The 11,430-nt window shown below is 40.0% G+C and overlaps 1 protein-coding gene across 2 annotated transcripts; it reads left to right on the top strand.

The window, feature by feature from the left end:
• Positions 1-248: 248 nt before the first annotated feature.
• RWDD3 (RWD domain containing 3) lies at positions 249-11,096 on the top strand. Of its 2 annotated transcripts, XM_058030538.1 has the most exons (5): positions 275-335; positions 4,483-4,631; positions 5,592-6,070; positions 6,777-6,892; positions 6,991-11,096. In XM_058030538.1, the coding sequence occupies exons 2-5, from the start codon at positions 4,610-4,612 to the stop codon at positions 7,103-7,105; spliced, it is 732 nt and encodes a 243-aa protein (XP_057886521.1). In that variant the 5' UTR covers positions 275-335; positions 4,483-4,609; the 3' UTR covers positions 7,106-11,096. The 2 variants fall into 2 exon arrangements, with proteins under 2 accessions (XP_057886520.1, XP_057886521.1); XM_058030537.1 differs by lacking the exon at positions 4,483-4,631 and having other exon boundaries at positions 249-335.
• The last annotated feature ends 334 nt before the right edge of the window (positions 11,097-11,430 follow it).

Here is an 11,430-nt window from a genome sequence, read left to right as displayed (position 1 = left end):
GTGGCTGCGATCCGTGTACAGCCCAAAGCCGATGCGGCTCTTCCTCATGTGGGTCAGATCGTCGCACAGTGCTCCGCTGTGAGACAGGGCCGGGCGGATGCAAACAGCGACAGAGGGACACGGCGCGGGCCGCACGGGGCGGCCATTTTGTTCCCTTCGCTGCGGCGCGCTCCGGGCCGGCGGCGCCCACTGGCGGCCATGGTGCAGACCCCGCGGCCGGCAGGGGGCGCGGCGGCGCGCGCCGGCGGCCATGTCGGAGCTGGCTCGGGAGGAGCTGTCGGCGCTCGCCGCCATCTACTGCGAGCCGGGCGCCTGCGAGGTGCTGGCGGCCTCAGGTGATGCGGCCGCGCTCTCTCCCCACAGCCCGGGCTCGCCCGACCAGACCCCGGGAGGAAGCACGGCGGGGCTCAGCACGGGCGCACTCGCTCGCTGCTGTCGCTTGTCACGTGTCCCTACCCCGCCGGTGTCTGTGCTGGCGGCCGCGCTTGGAGCGCGGAGCCCAGCGGGCCCTGCTCGGTTACAGTCAGGGACCTGCTCGGTGCCCTGCGGCCCAGCGCTGGGAGCGGGCTGGCTGCTCTCTCGACAGACGAGCAAGTGAATCTTGTACGCGTTAGCATGCCCAGGTGTTGTCTGGTAATAGCGAGTAGGGTACAGCTGTTGCAGTGTCTAAGAAGCATTGGGTTATCTCTGTATTTTTCTGGAGTAAGCTGACTACCTGGGCACTGTGATGTGCCAGATATTACTGCTGCTTCAGCAGGATGTTACGGCTGTAGGTTTTACAGGGTACTGAGGCTGATATTCGTGTCTGCCGTGGGTGGAATGATCAGGTTTGTTGTACTTGCTGCCACTAGCTGCTGGATCCTGTAGACAAGGAGTGCAGTAGATGCCTTCATGGTTTGTGCACCAGCCATGGTGGCCACTGATCAGAACACAGTATTAAGAGATGGCTTTTTTTAGTCTGTGCTGTACCGTGCTGTGAAGATGCCTCTTCAACAAGGGAGAATAAATCTCAGTAGTTACAGTGTACAATAGCAGCTCTGTCAGGCTGAATTGTCAGGTAGGATATGCAAGTGTTGGTGTCTAGATCCAAGCCATTAGTAAATTTTGCTTGGTGCCTACCACAGATGTGACAACTCTTAGATACTTGTTGGAGAGAGATACACGTGCACATATAAGCCCAGAATATGCCTATGCTGTGTACCACAGGTCCCCGGTGTGTGGGAGCTCTTGCAGGGTCTGCCCAGCTCCCCCACACAGCGATGGACAGGGAGCAGCTTCCTGCAGTGAAGTTATGGGGAATGCTGCTGGAGATGGATGCAGCGGTCAGATTTTGTCTGCACATGCATGTATTCAGCCCTAAAGAACTGAGATTGATAAGGAGAGTTTTTTTACTGTGAGGGTGACTGAGTGCTGGAGGCTGCCAGGAGAGCTTTTGGAGTCTCCCTCACTGGAGATAATCCAAATGTCTGCACATTGTCCTGGGCAGTTGTCCTGTTGTAGTGACTGGGCTTGAGGGGAGAGGTTGGATGAAGGCATTAGTGTCTGTAGGGAGCACAATTAACCACAGTAATCTAAAACTACCAATTTTCTGTCTAGGTACACGACACACCTCCTGCTCCAGTGCAGGCATATAATTCTGCCATTTAATTCTTTTAAGTTGGTATTTAGGCTTGTATTTTTGAAATGTGATTGATGAAATGTTTCAACTGAGCTTTTTTTTTAAAGTGAAAATTCCAAGAATGTTATTTTGGGCATAGTTTGAAAAAGCAGTATGCAGGCTTATCAGATGTTAATTTTAAAAAAACGTGAGTATATCCAATCATTGCATATACACATCTGTTCCTCCAAATTTGTTGGAAAATGTAGGCACATTCTTCTCTGTGCTTCATATATGGAAAAATGATTTTGTGTTTATAAGTTACTAGAATCTAAAAGGTTTAAAATCCTTCCTGGACATAAAGTGAGGTGCCACAAGCGCACAGTAGGAGTAGACTATTTTATTTATATTGTTATGTGATGTTGGAGGGCCTCTAACCAGGCCCTGTGTTCATGATATGGTAGGATCAGGTATATTTGATTGGTTTACATAGTTCTGCTGGAATTGAAAAGATTATTTTACAACAATGGTTATTTGTATTTTTCTTACTCTTGGAATTTACTTGTTGGAGCTGTAGAATCTCTAGTCAGTTTACAATTGACTTGCACTCCAGTCATTAGATTACATTTGCTTTAGCTCTTCAAACCATGTAAATTGTCATTGACCAAGGGTGCACAGGCATAACTTCCAGGAAGACTGTTATGTTATGCAATCTCTAAGACATTATGAGTAATTTGTGTGTAGATCCATGGGATCAAAAAGGAGGCCATTGGGGATTCGTGGTTTTGAGAAATGTGAGAGAATGCTTTTACAGGTCTCTTAGTATGGTAAAAACTTTGGCTTTTTGGAATTTAAAAATGAAGTATTCAGAATGTAAAATGTGTTTTGATCAAAACCAATGTGTGGATGAATTTAAATAAACTAATTACAGTGTATCTTTTTTACCTTACCTATCTTTTTGCGAAGATTAGTGTTACAGATAGAAATCCATAATTTAATTGTTAATCTGTTCTCTTTTGGTCTGTTCACCAAGCTTGCTATAAAAATATATTTAGATATTCTAAGCTTGTACGTTAGTAGGTGCCATTTTCTGAATTTAAAAATAGACTGCATGTGTTGCATAAAATGCCTTTGGGCAGGAGAGGAGGGGGATATCTGTCTGGTTGACATGGAACGTAAGAAAAAATCTGAAGTATGCTAGAGCTAAATATACTGATAAGCATGCAGCTATGGGGGGAAATGAGTTAAAATGTATTGAGTTTGGTCTGATCAGCACATTAAATGCCAGCAGAACAGTCATACCCAAGCTTTTATTTCAGAAATAATCATAATGTTGCTGTGAAGACAACTCGGCCCTTGTAGCATGTGCAAACAAAGGAAATATTTCTTTGGAGCCAGGTTGCGTGGGGCGCCGCTGCTTTGCTCTTTGTTCTGCCACTGTCTGCAGCGCTGGTGCAGAAAATGGATGCTGCAAGGTTTAGTTAAACTTAGATGCTGTAGCCCTGCAAAGGTCTTGAACTGATCCTGCTTTCTAAAAAAGTAAAGTCTGAAGCAGATGTAAATGAGCACGGCTGGGCTTTTCCTGACGGCTCAGGGTGATACACCTTGGGATGCGAGGCTGTTCTGCCTCCTTCAGATTAGCTCATCATAAGGAGAGGTGTGAGATTTTTGCAGGTTTAAGAATAAGATCACTGCAGCAGGAGGCCCTTGTCGGAGGGACAGGGTTGGCCTGTCTATCCCTCTGTTCCTTCTGAGTTGGTGAGGTCTGTTGTGACATGCTAGTGGAAAAATCCTAGGAGGATTATCAGAAAGGTAACATGTATTTCTGTCACTGTAATTAAGCTGGTGATAGAGCAGTATTTTTCAATTTATATAGGCTGTGCATTTTAAAATCTCGTGGCAACATAGTTGAAAACCAAGTGATTCTCAGGCAGGATTCAATAGTGCTGGCCCCATTCAGGCAGGTGCCAGGTAGGGCTGCCCTGAGCCGGGGCAGCTGAGGGGCGTGGGGCAGCAGCACTGTCTGGTGCAGTGGCTGTGTGTGCAGACAGCTCCGTGCTGGCCAGGAGGGTGCTGGGGGCCCCAGGGCAGGTTTGCTGCCTGTGATTGTGTGTGCTGAGCCTAGTGTAACGGCAGAGGAGCTACTGCTGCTGGCACCCAGGAAGAAACACTTGTTAGGGCATGAGAAAACAGAAATTAGGAGTGGGATGGCTTGAGGTCCTCCTCTGTAACTGCTGGCCATGTGCAAGGGTCTTCTTCCAAGGCTGGTGTTTTTCTGAGGAATGCATTTGTCTTAAAAGTAGTCTGAAACCTTTGATAGGGACTTGGAGGATAGAAGATAAAGAGTCATTTCCTGTTGTCTGGAAATGACTCTTTTGACATGTGGTGCCTGTAAATATGGGCACGGTTGGGTGTGATTTCATTGAATTCACTGGAATTGCATCTACTGCTTTCACCACTGGATTTGACTTGGAGACTTCTTCATAGTACTGCTAGAATTTGATTATTGGGTTTGGAGGTATGTGGATTTTATTTTGTGACTTCTCTGACCTGGAGAGTTTTTTGTATGACTCAGGAAGGAGGTTTGAAAACAAGCCCTTGGATAAGCTTTCTAAAGTACTTCTGTCTGTCCAAGTCACTTTTAGATTCTTTCACTTTTTAGTAGGTTTCAGATATAAAATCATACATTTCATGTGAGAGGCACTGTGAGAGGTTGGTTAGTGGCATCAGTAATACTAATCAAACATAATTCATCTGACTGTCATGTAAAGGAAGGGAAGGTAAGGTAGAGGGGGAAGAGTGCAAGTCACTTCAAAAGACCTGCTCTGAAGCTCAGCTCTCCTCTAATCTGCCTTTCAAATCTGGCTTCTTCTGCCCTCATACAGTGAAACAACCTGACATTTTAGCAATTTTTGAAAGAAAAGGAGTGAAGTGTTTAGAATGCATCAAAGGGGTGAAGCAGAGAACATCTGAAGAAGATCATCTTTTGTCTGATTGATACCCTCTTACTTCATGGCAGAGGAGCGAAAGAAAGGTCTTTGTCCGTGCTTTGTACTTTGTCAAGTTTTGTATTGTTTTTCTGTGAAACTTCTAGTTAAGGTTTTATTTCATTAAATGAAATACTGTAAATAACTTTAATATTAAGCATCTTTGCATCTTTGATTGTGTGATTTATCAGGATGATGTGATCTTCAGCCTTTCCTGCTGCATACTGAGTGTATCCTTTCCACTCTGAAAATAATTCTATTCTTAAGTAGCCCTACAACAGATTTGAGCAGCTATGAAGATAATAAACATACATTAATATGAGTACATGCATAATTAGATATGTATTATCTAGGGTCAGGTGTCCAACAGAGATGGTTTCCTTATGTCAGTCCAACTGTTGTAGAGGAGTTGGCAGAAAAGATTTAAGTGTATTTTCTCTGCAGGTTGTGGGGGACAAAGAATCTGACTTCTTTCTTTCTAAGTCTCTGCTTAGTGTGGAAATGCTTTTGAATGATTGTCTTAAAAAATACCTGGTGCAAGTCTGTTTGCCTTGCATTAGTATTGATATTAGAAGCCTTACAGATTTCTGTAGGAGTAAACTTAGGGCAGTGCTGAGTCCATCCAGAAAAGTCTCTATTTTCAGTTGCCCTTGCTTTTGCTGTTGAGCTGTGGAAGCTGAGTTATGTGTTTGAGAGAGACAATTCTTTATTACTGGCTTGTCTAGACTTTGAAAGGGCCAAAAGGTGTGAATGCTTTTTAGAATGTGTTAATAACTTTTCTTCTACTATGTTATAGAAGTGTTTCATTTCAGGATTCCCTGCAGGTATAGCTTGAGCCATTGGCTGCAAGCCCTCACCCTGCAGAAAAAAAAAATCACCCCCTCTTATTTTATAGGAAATGTGAATTATTTGAGTTGAATTGTTGAAGAAAATAACATGATTTAGTGATATATATGTATTTCAACTTCAAGCAAACTATTAATGTTGGGATTTTTTCTATTTTTCAGAGACGCATGGAATCTCATTTAGAATTCAAATCACTGTGAAGGAAGTGCTGGATACAGATGTACTTTTAAAGCTGTTTTTTCATTTACCAGTCAATTACCCATCAACTGTACCAGATATTTCTGTTACCTCAGACCAGCTTACAAGGGCCCAGTGTGTGGATGTGAGAGAGAAATTACTTGAAGAAGCCAAGCAGCATCTTTCTGAGCCCATGGTACACGATCTGATTCTTTGGGTACAGCAGCATCTTCAAGATGTCATTAAGCAATCAGCAACAGTTTGCAATGAAAAAACTACTTTGTCAAAAGGAACAGAAGATGGTATCTGGATGCTCCTTTTGCATTTAGATCACATGAGAGCAAAGGCAAAATATGTGAAAACTGTGGAAAAATGGGCTTCAGATCTAAGGCTGACTGGAAGACTGATGTTCATGGGCAAGATAATATTGATTCTTCTTCAGGGTGACAGGAACAGCATTAAGGTGCAGGAACAATGAATGCTGACTAGTTGTATTGATTTACCACTGAAACCTCTGCGTCTGAATATTTTGTGTGTGTTTTTCTAAGATTAACAATTTTGGAAGCAAATTGATCATTATGAGAGTAGGAAGACCCAGCGACTTTATTCTGTATTTAGGAAAAAGGTGTTCTGTCTACAGTGATACCTGTAGACCTGTGGCCTGTATTGCTTTGCTTGCCATTAGAACTATACCCTATATACCCCATATCCCTTTGTTTCCTGACCTTAATATGCCTAGATTCAGTTTCCTGTATTTCCCTAATGCCCCAGAAAGTGGAAAAGTTTTTGGTGAGGAATTAGTAACAGACAAATTTCTAACTCATTATTAACTGTCTCTTTCCTTAAAACCACATGGTGTTCCTAGTGCATGCCTGGGCTTTGGAATTCTTGTCTGTACGTACAAACTCCCACTGCTTTAGATGAGCTTTTGTGGTGATGTTGGAGGAGAATGTTTTGGCTTTTCTAACTCCTGTTCTCTTAATCAGTTAGGCCTGCTTAACTTAAAGCTGATGAATAGAAGCAGTTGGGCACTTTTTGGCATGGGCACTTTCAAAGTTTGATTGTGGTGTTTTAAAAAAGAATACATTTTGAGTGAGCTTTTGCATTTGACTAAACTTTGGAAATACTAGGTGACATTTAATATTTTGGGATTTCTTTTTGTCATTTAGGAGTACTTGATTCTTCAGAAAACTTCTAAGGTGGATGTGAACTCAAGTGGAAAGAAATGCAAAGAGAAAATGATGAGAGTACTGTGTGAGACAGAACTACAGTCCCAGCATAAAAGGTATAATTTAGTACTGTTGGGGGTAGAAAAGTAACAGAATTGATAATAACATTCTGACAAATCCAGGCATATTCATGAGTTTTCCTTTTACAATGTAGGTTTCAGATGTTTGAAGTCAAAGAATATTCAGCACTGGAGAAGCTACAAAAGGAATTTGAAACTGCAGGACTTACAACTCTTTTCTCTGAGTTCGTGCCTCCTCTCTTAAAGTAAAATTAGAAGAAACCACTGGACCTCTGACCAAAGCAGTAGACTGCAGATGGAAGATAGAAGGACTAATGTGGCAAAACAATCTTGAAGCTTTTCTGCAAGAAATACCAGTAGTAGTCAATCTTTTGCAAGAAAAAGGCAATTAATACCTTAAGAACTGATAATTTTTTGCCATTCATGTCAAAAAACAATGTGATGTTGATTGTAATAATTGCATGGCAAGCATGAGAGACTGGGAAGAAATAATGCTAAAAAATAGTCTTCTGGTCAGACTCTGTTTTATAGTCCCTGTTTTCAGTGCTCTGTTTCCTCTCTCTCATGGTAAAATGTGTCAATAATGGCTTGTTAGAACACGAGATTAATTTTGCTTTGGAAGACTGTATGAAGATATTTCCATAAAAACATAGCAAACACACATTTAAATATGTGAGGACAGCATATACTTAATGTCCCTTAGGAGTTCATATGCTAATTTTTCATTCTCCCTTTAATTGATTACAAACACTAGATGGTTGATTTGAAGAAAAAGCTCATGTCACTTGAGGCCTGAAAAAAACTTAAAAGTGTCTTTTTGAATATTAGTTTTCATTCTAAAATTTATAAAAACACCCACATAGAGGATTTAAATTGATGAAAAGCTGAGGTAGAGCCAATTGTAATATTTTCTTTGGTAGTTTACAGATGTCTTTTTGCACTTTATCTGGTTTTACTGTCTGTGCAGCTTCAGGTATCTTGATTGAATTAAACTGTTGGAGCAGTATATATGCAGACTTTAGTCTTCCATCTTTCAAGGCTTCTGCCAAGTTGTTTGTTTATTTGGGTTTTTTGATTGGTCACTGGCCTTGGCCAACCTGTAAATTTTTTTTATCAGTAGTTTGTGCTTTATATCTGTATAATGTTACAAATTATATGCATAATTTTATGAATTGTGCAAGTTCTGTTTACCTAGGGAGGATTGGATACTTATTTATTACAATTACTAATGTGTATCCTTTGGTTTCTATTTTACCTGAAACCATTCTCCACAAGACTAGATAAATTATCCAGTAATAAAAATTTTGCAATCATGATTTTCTTAGTAGCTGGCACTGCCATTTGCCATTTCAATTGGCTTTAGCATGTAGCTAAACATGTGCTTTACTGCTCTCTAAAATTCATTCTCAGAAGCCAAATGTCTCATGTATTCTGTAATTAAACAGATTTGATCAATTCAGTATAAACTAATTTATTTCCATTGTTCTGGGGGAAGACCAGAACTATTTGTTTAGTTCCGAAAGTGTGGTTTGGCAAATCATTATGTAAGATCTGATTTCCTGTTTCATGCTCAGACCATGAGATCATACCTCTTCCTTTATATATTCTAGAGAAGTAACTAAAGCAGACTAGGAAGGTTTTTATATTTTACTCCTTGAGATATCAGATGCATAAAGGGTTCTGTATTGTTTGTGACTCTCTGAAGTTTTTCAGGAGTTTAGTGATTTTTCTCATATAGAGTGTCTCAAATATGTATGTTGCATGTTATTTTATGCACTGATGCAAATTTACTGAGATAGTAGCAAAGTTCTTCTTAGTGAGTATTTCATGTTTACCACATACAGTACTTCAGGCTCAGAAGAAGAGAGACTGGGTTGAACAGGTTTTACAAATCTGTTCTATGTTATTTTGAAATTGCTTCCTGAGGGACAGGAAATCTAATTTTCTATCATTTTAAGTGCATGTGAAGATGAATCCTCACTTTTACAAAGAAGAATAAAACACAGAAGTATCTTTAAAATATTAAAATAACATGTACTTTAAATTACAGTTTCCAGAATCAAGTTGTTCTCAGGTGTTGAAAAATTATATGTCAGTGCAGTATAAAGTTTTGAAAAGCTGCAGGGAGTCTCTCCTTCTACTGTGACACACCTGACAAATATCAAACTCAAGAAAAGACCTGTGCCTGTACAGCATAAGGAAACATAATCAGTATCTCTCTGCAAAACTAAATTGTTAAGATTTTGCATTGTGAATCTGGTGATTTTCGGAATCAGGTTGAATGGCATTACCTGCTTGTGTGATCTCAAAATGCATGTGACTTGAAAAATAATTGAGCCATAAGTTGGGGTGATCATCTTTCTTGCAAGATTAGATGGAGACTTACTAAAGTTTTCCTCTCTTCTAGAAAAGCCATTTGTGGTGTCAGTGGCTGCCAGTTGCACTTGAGTATAAACACATGTATTTTTTGAGTTTTACTGCCTGATGCCTTCCTGGTCAACTGTTTGGCCGGAGCTGGCATTGGAACAGCCAATTAAAAAGAAAAAGTTAATAATTGGGTAAGTTGCAGCTCTCTCCTGATGTGTGCTCATCTTCCTGCCAAATGAAGCTGTAAGAAGCTGGATGATTTCTGTGTTTCAGGAGATGGAAAATGCAGTTTTTACAATGGATTTTTACCCTAGTTAAATTTGTTACTCACTAGCTCACACTGGACAAATCCACAAGTTCACTGTAGGAAAGGACTACAGTTTATAGCTTGGTTTGATGTGCCTCAGGAAAATTACAAATCTGATCAGCTTGATACAGTTCAGACAGCAGAGAACATGAGAACTGATGTCAGTCTGATTCTGTTAAAGCAAATGCTCTTGCCTACCTATCAATCAGTCACTTATTTTGAAGGGTAGGAGGATATCTTCTGTTCAGACAAGTAAACAATATTTTTAAAGGCTGTTCTTCTGGAAGGATGTTGCAGCTGTCTGTTAACTGATGGTTTGTTTGCATTCATTGTAAAAAGAGATGAGCTAGCCTGTGAACGTCTGGGGCACAAAAATCATCAGGATGGGTCCTGTGGTGCATGTTCTGCCTTCCAAGGGAGCTGAGGCAGACACAGAAGAACAAAATGCACAGATACAGAAGAATAAGAAGCAAGGAAAAAAATGCATCACTGTGTAAAAAGTTAGTGAAGAGGATGTAACTATTGGAAACTGTCAATTCATTTGCAAGGAAGAAGAAATCCACAAATTAAAGGTGGTTTAACAAATTAGAAGCTAGCATTCTTGTGGGTGTGATGTTATAAACAGTTCTTCAAACAGCATGGTCAGTAAGGCCTTGTTTCCTGTGGCCTTGCTAGTTTCTAAGCTGTAGCACACATGAAGCCTTCACTGCAGGAGATACATTCCTGATGGTGTTCTCCAGGTGGGTTTCCCTGTGCCTGGTGTTGATTGTGCATAAATTGATTATTTCTTGCATAAGTCTTTAATGGATGAATAGCATTTTTTCACCTGTTACCTTCTTCATCAAAGTTGTAGGTACTTGGTTTCTTTCAGGTTGTTAACCTTTCATTTTAATTGAAATTACTTAAAATCAGAAGTTCTAGGAAAACTTTGTAGTAATAATATGCTTGCTTCTGTATGGACAGCACAGATGTTTAATCATAGTTTCCTTTAAAAATCAGGCTAAAATGAAAGATGTTGCAATAGGAATGACAACTTGAAGAATCAAGTTTTTTAGGATAAAACAGGTTTTTTGGTCTTTTTGAATACCTTGGCTTATTAAGTATGAAGAAAACAAAAAATAGGTTGAGGAAACAAGAACAATCCCGAGGGGGGAGATAAATGGAGGACATCAGTATTGGGAATTCACCTGGTTTTCATGCTTAGTCTCAGTAATTCTTCCCTCCACCACCCCTAAATTTGTTATTTGATATTACAGGGAGGACAGGACACTGTAAGAACTCATACATGAAAATCCTTGACACAATCAATTAAAAATAAATGAAAGTAGATTTGATTGTTTTGTGGATCAGGCTGATTTTTGTGGTTTTGTAGTTACATCTCATTTTCCTATAATAAGAGCATTTGTCTCCTACTTCTGGTGTGAATGACCCACAAAACCCACTGAGATGAGTATAAATTATATGCAGAGGTAATGTAATGAGCCTTAAGAAACTTCATAGTGGAAAAAATATTTTGTTTACGCTGTTTCTTTTAAAAATAGTTTAATAAACCCTACATATGGATGATTTAAAGCCTAGTGTCCCTTGATTTGTTTAGCTTTATCTGTGAAAATACAAACATAACCATGCTATAGTACATTTGAAATAAGATGATGAAATGTTGCACTCACTATATTTCTGCCAGAGTTTGGGACTGAAATTGCTTATATTATGAAATAGTGCAACTGCTGGAATCAACTTCAATATATCTTATAGTAGTAGTAAGCATTATCTTCCTGTCTTTTTGTGTATAACACATGCAACACTGGCAGCACTCTGCTATGGTATTATATTTTGTGTGTGTACTTAATTTTTCGTTATCTTATGCAAGAGTTATGATTGTTTATATTCTTAATTGTAG

The sequence above is a fragment of the Melospiza georgiana genome, chromosome 9 (genome assembly GCF_028018845.1).
Source record: "Melospiza georgiana isolate bMelGeo1 chromosome 9, bMelGeo1.pri, whole genome shotgun sequence".
Lineage (NCBI taxonomy): Eukaryota > Metazoa > Chordata > Aves > Passeriformes > Passerellidae > Melospiza > Melospiza georgiana.
The sequence above is the reverse complement of the archived record's forward strand: the minus strand, read 5'-3'. Positions and strand labels throughout refer to the sequence as shown.

What these genes read in the sequence shown, in the direction of transcription:
- RWDD3 (XM_058030537.1), top strand. Translation starts at nt 251, where the DNA reads ATGTCGGAGCTGGCTCGGGAGGAGCTGTCGGCGCTCGCCGCCATCTAC. An exon ending in GTGACAGGAACAGCATTAAG is followed by an intron (nt 6,071 to 6,776) that starts GTGCAGGAACAA and finishes TTTGTCATTTAG; the next exon opens with GAGTACTTGATTCTTCAGAA. An exon ending in CTACAGTCCCAGCATAAAAG is followed by an intron (nt 6,893 to 6,990) that starts GTATAATTTAGT and finishes TTTACAATGTAG; the next exon opens with GTTTCAGATGTTTGAAGTCA.